At 37.0% G+C, this 5991-nt stretch overlaps 1 protein-coding gene across 1 annotated transcript; it reads right to left on the reverse strand.

Moving 5' to 3' along the window:
• Positions 1–854: 854 nt before the first annotated feature.
• On the reverse strand, positions 855–4600 carry LOC104095571 (pentatricopeptide repeat-containing protein At1g09900). The gene is made up of 2 exons (XM_009601724.4): positions 1602–4600; positions 855–1439 (listed from the first exon to the last, which is right to left on the reverse strand). The coding sequence occupies exon 1, from the start codon at positions 4393–4395 to the stop codon at positions 1816–1818; it is 2580 nt and encodes an 859-aa protein (XP_009600019.1). The 5' UTR covers positions 4396–4600; the 3' UTR covers positions 855–1439; positions 1602–1815.
• Between the last annotated feature and the right edge of the window lie 1391 nt (positions 4601–5991).

Genomic DNA, 5991 nt, shown 5'->3' on the forward strand with positions numbered 1-5991 from the left:
TATATTATTGTGAAAAGGAAATAGAAATCGTTATAATAACCCAAAACCTCATCTATGACATTTCGCAAGCATAGTCACTTAGTCAGTCTCAAGCCAAGATAAGAACGAATGTGATAGGTAAAAGGCTAAGAAGGGCAGCGTAAAAATAGTAATATTATGATGAAGGATGCAATCGTACCAACACTAATTCACTGGATCTAGAGTAAAAATAGTAAGAATATGATGAAGGATGCGATCATACCAACACTAATTCAATGGATCGAGTCAGAACTTTGAAGGTAAACATGTTTGAGCGAGCGATAGTAGGATGTTTACCCACCACGCCAGGAAGTCCTCCTGTTGCATCCCTTGTTTGAGTTGCCACCAACTAGTTAGTAATGAGACCTATGATTGATCCCAAAACTGATAAACATGATATGCTGCATTACTAGAATTGAAAATGTATCTGTGCCAGATTGGAGTTTCAAGTTAGCACCTATTCTATGGGCTTGCTGTCCAGTGATTGTGGCCATACATAACTGCCTGGTCGTACACTGACCATAATCGACAGTGGAAATTTCGCTGCCACACCTTGAGATAGTGCAAAGATAAATCAAATCATAGCTTCATCATCCCAGCACATTAAAAACTACATAGAATACCAAACTAAGACAATGTAGTGTATCAAGTAAAGCAAATGCATAGTATGACCTACAACGAGTTTCCATAACAAAGCAATATATACACAGTTATTACCCAATAGAGCATGATAAAGTGGAAATATGGAACCGTACGGACACAGAGAAATCACTCTAGGGTTATCAAACATAAAATAGAAAATCGTGCATGTTGATCGGCATCTTAATGAAGTAGAGTGAGGGGGGCACTCAAGTCTAGTCTAAATCACGAATAAATAATGTGACATTATTTGAGTACAGAAAATAAAATAATACTTAATAGCTAGTGAGTGAAATAACTACTAAGGAACAATGATTGCCTTGTTAGGAGAATGCACTGGTCACAAGTGCTGAGAGACTTATCCCATGTACATAAGGAATATGTTTTAGTTATGAGTTAGGTATGCTTGTAGCAGGTCGGTGGCATTGCTTGTGGCGAGCAGTCAGCTGTTGGCAGGGGAAGGTGGTGCACTGTGCGTGTAGTGTCACAAGGTGCTGCGTGCATGGGGCTTGTTCCACTGTACATTGTGGGCTGTTCATCGTCATAACTGACACCAACTTGCTTGGGATTGAGGCGTTGTTGTTGTTGTAGTACTTGTGGAATATGATGTGTTACTAAAAAGCATTAGACTGGCCCAGATCTTTACTGACTTCCACTCTTTCCGAGAGGTCTTTGCACTTCAAACAATATGCTCAACCAGGTCAGACTGCTGCGTCTCAATCTTCCCCATTAATTGGCTTACATCCTCAAAAATTTAAAATATCCAGCTACAGATGTAACTCCTGCATGACACCAAGGCTCTAAGATTTAATTGAGAATAGTTGCCATACAACTGGATAGAGAAGCACTAACAACTCAGTGGGAAGACCGGAGAAAACTTAGGACATCATCTAACAGGGAATAATTATCAAAATAAGTGCAGCTGGGAATACAAAATATCATACCATGACAAAAGATCTCTGTTGCATGTCAAATATTTGGGCGTGAAGTTGCACATATGTCCATATCACCACTCTGATTTGAAACTACAAGCATTTCCAGAAATCTTGTTCTGCCTGAGACTAACTTCTCTCTGAAATATAATGAGCTATTGCATTGCCTTGTCAGAACAGTAATATCTCCTGAGAAACACAATGATTTCCTCTTTACTAGTCAAATTCAAGCCCTCTGAAGCTGAGGCAGGTTACGGCCACGCTCCACAAAGCGCAACATGAGCTTGTCCGCCTCTTCTACTCTGCCATCTTGCATCAATCTATCCTTCACCTTGTCACAGAGCTTTAAGTCAGGTATCAGATTCCGGTTGAACATTCGACAAGCCACCTTATATGATGAAAGAGGGTTCCTTTCCTTTAAATAGGTCTCCATAAGAATGTGGCAGGTATTTGCATCAACTCTTGAAGCTGTCCTGAGGACGTTTCCCAACAGCTTATAAGCCTCGTCAGCATATCCGAAACCACAAAGTTTTTCAATAACCTGATTATAAGCAGTCTTACACCCCTGTCTTGAAAGCATCTTCTCCAGTAATTTCACCAGATCATCCACCCTACGTTGCTGACAAAATCGGTGGATGACTGTACGATACGTCACAGCAGTGGGAAGCACACCCCTATGAAGCATTTTATTGGCTAGATTAATAGCCTCTTCCATTCTTCCTTGTTTTGCCAATCCGTCTATTAGCGTTGTATATGTGACAGCATCAGGGTGTTTGTTAATCAAGTACATGTCATCAAGAACCGAAAGAGCGGCATCCAATTCATTCTTTTGACAGAAACCATGAATTAAAGTGGTGAAATTCACCACATTAACAGCACATCCTTTCTTCAGACATTCCTCCATAAAGTTCTTTGCTTCATCTGCTCTGCCTTCTTGACAAAGGGATCGAATTAGCAGGTTAATTTCAACGGGGGTAGGGAAATAGCCCTTTGCAATCATTTCCCTACCCACATCACAGGCTTCAGACAGTTTCCCTTCCCTACGATAGCCATGCATTAACACGCTAAACGTAATAGCATTCGGTCTCCACCATGACTCCTCACATAAGCTCATCATCTCTCTTGCCTCCGCGGACCTTCCACTCCGGCAAAGCCCATTTAATAGGGCAGTGTATGATACAGTGTTTGGCTTGCAACCGTACTTGTACATATGTTGAAGTAACTTTTTAGCTTGATCAGTTTTCCCTGCAAGACAAAACCCGTTCAGAACTGCAGTGTAAGTAACCACATCAGGATTACATCCTTTGGCAATCATTTCATTGACCAGTTCCTTTGCCTTATCTATTCTTCCGTCTTTACAAAAGGAGTTTACCACAGCACTGTAACCCACTTTATCCACTCGGAATCCTCTTTCTTCAGCTTCCCTTAAGAATCCTAACGCTTCATCAGCATGACCGTGCTTTGAAAGCATATGTATAATTGTATTATAAGTAACCTGGTCCGGCAATAAGTTACTATCTTTAGCCATTTTCTCCACCAACTCTTTCACTTTATCGGTTTGTTTCTGCGTGCAAAAGAATGAAATCGGCGTATAATAACTAACTTTATCTGGGGAACAGCCCTTATACGGCATTTCAGCAATCAGCTCTAATGCATCTTCAACTCGATGCACATCACAATAACCTTTGATTAAACAATTATATGTAACAACATTTGGATTTATCCCGACTAGTTGCATCCGCTCAAGAAACCTCAATGCTTTCTCAATTTTATTCCCCTTCACCAAAACATAAATTGCAGTGTTGCATATAGACAAATCAGGCTCAATTCCTGCTCTTTGCATCACATTCAGGATCTGCATTGCTTTCCTTAAATGTCCAGCTCGACTAAAAGAAACCATCACACAACCAAAATCTTCAGGTCTCCTCGGAATTCTTCTACGTGCCATCAGCTTAAGAATGCGCTTAGCTCCCTGGCACAACTTTGTCCTACTTAGAAGTTGAAGCATCACATAATAAATAATAGGGTCATGTCGATACCGCCATTGCTGGTCCGCCCAATAAAAGAATTTCAAAGCGACCCTTTCATCGGATTGAGACCTTAAGACAGCACAAATTTGCAGAGGCTTCAAACTTCTTAGCAAACGCCTCAATTCAATCTCAAGCTTTGGCGTCCAAGCCGACTGACGTTCAATTAATCTGCATGTTTCCTTAACCAAAGGATGTCTCATTGCATCTTCAACCCCTTCAATTCTTTCAGAAATTCCAACATTCTCCGCCCGATTCATTTGCCTTTCACTTTTACCAAATGAATCCAAAACCTTAAAATCATCATCAATACAGCCCAAACTGCCTCCTCCATCTTCATTTTCTGACTCTTCAAACTCATCCACATTATCAAACCTACAACTACTAGCAGTTTCTTTAAAGCTGCAATCTTTTCCATTTTCATCACAAGAAGTATCAGAAAAGCTCAAATCTTTACATTCTTTAGAATCCAATTCTTCTTTTACAAAATACCCATCTCCAGTATCATCACAATGATCATTTTTCAAATACAAATTAGGGTTTATGTTTAGTCTAGGGCTATCACTTCTAGATGAACAAGAAGAAAAAAATGCAATAACTCCATTATAAGCAAATGGGTCTCCACCAAAATGGATTCTTGATTCAAAAGTTACAATTTTTCCAGAAAATTCAACACAAACACGATGATTACATGAACCAAACCAAAGAATCTTGAAATTGTTTTTATGCCTGGGCAAGGTTCCTCCAATTCTTGTGCATATATTTAACTTCAGCAACATTTTAATGAATTCAGTGAGATTCTAGACCAGTCCTATTATGCAATAAGAAGTTTGAAACGAGTTGCAATTGCTTACTAGTGAGCTCTAATGCTATGGACAGGAACCAGTTCCGCGAAAAGTTTGCAGCTTGACAGAAGCCTATGTCAAGCTTGATTGAGCGGGCCGGGGCATCCTAGTACATATATGCCGGCCCTTTGTGTGTGCTTGGGCGGATATATCAGCAAATGTTAAGAAAAAATAGGAAATAATAGTCGGAAAAAATATTTTTGTGTATATATATATATATATATATATATATTGTATGTTATATATATAAATTATATAAATTTATATACTTTTTCGGCTATTGAATATAAATAATTTCTAGTGCGGATAAAAAGTGATAATATCCCAAAAAATTGGCTTGCGTAACTACTTTTTGGATCGGTTAGTAGAGTTTATTCGGTACGTGAGTGCTATATAGAGATCCGAGAGAATTTTAGAATCTAAACATTTACATAACCCATGATTCGTTCCTAGAATTTTAAAATTCTCTATATATAAAATCCTAAGTGCCCGTTTGGCCATAATATTTTTTTCACTTTTTTTCGAATTTTTTTTACTTTTTCGGAATCAGTGTTTGGCCATAAAAATTTTAAATTTTAATTGAAGTTGAATTTCGGAATTTTTCAGAAGTTGTTTTTCAAAAATTTCACTTCAAAACACTCACAAAATTTCAAAAACTCTAAATTATATTCATGTCCAAACGCAACTCTAATTTTCTACCATTTTTTTGAAATTTTTTTCCGAAATTTAAAATTCTTATGTCCAACGCCCACTAAATTCTCCACAAGTAAAACCCCAGATTTTGAAGCTTTGTAAGTGAAAATCCCAACACACTAAACTCATCAAAAAGTGAATATTCGCTAATATCATTTAAATGTTAATGTCCACTCACTATTAAATTAAAAGTTTGGAGAATATGTATAGAGTGTATTCTTACCATAACAAATAAAATAATGTTATTTGATAACATAAATAATATGGCGAATAAGCTTACAGTTAGACATGTCGCACTTTGCTAACCAATTTCTATTTTCAAAAATTTTGGCCCCAAAATAGAAATTGTCACTTTCTATTCACTTTCTGCACTTGGGGTAACCATTGTTAAATAAGCTTAAAGAAGTTGAATTTTAGATATAATTTATGTAAGAAATTTGGAGTACATGTTGTTTTAGATTTGTTGAAAATAGTCTAAGGAGGCTATCTAAAAAATTTGAAGCCATTTGGGGGAAATTTGAATTGAATTTGAACAAGAATTACAACTGAAAATTGTAGAAGAAGTTCGCACTGTAGCTAGCGACGTTTATATATTTTATATATTAGTATACACTATTATGTAAGGTTGGTACATATTATTATACACTTTTATACCGAACTAGTTTTAGTGTACGTGCGTTACACGTGAACTTTGCGTGTATCAATAAAATAATGTATAAATATAAAATAATATAAATTATTGTGTAATACTGATGTCAGTATATAAATATAAAATAATATGACTACGTTAGTATTTAGATATTTTCTCAAACGTAAATCATCTTTTAACCCAAAGTA

Source organism: Nicotiana tomentosiformis, chromosome 12 (genome assembly GCF_000390325.3).
Source record: "Nicotiana tomentosiformis chromosome 12, ASM39032v3, whole genome shotgun sequence".
Lineage (NCBI taxonomy): Eukaryota > Viridiplantae > Streptophyta > Magnoliopsida > Solanales > Solanaceae > Nicotiana > Nicotiana tomentosiformis.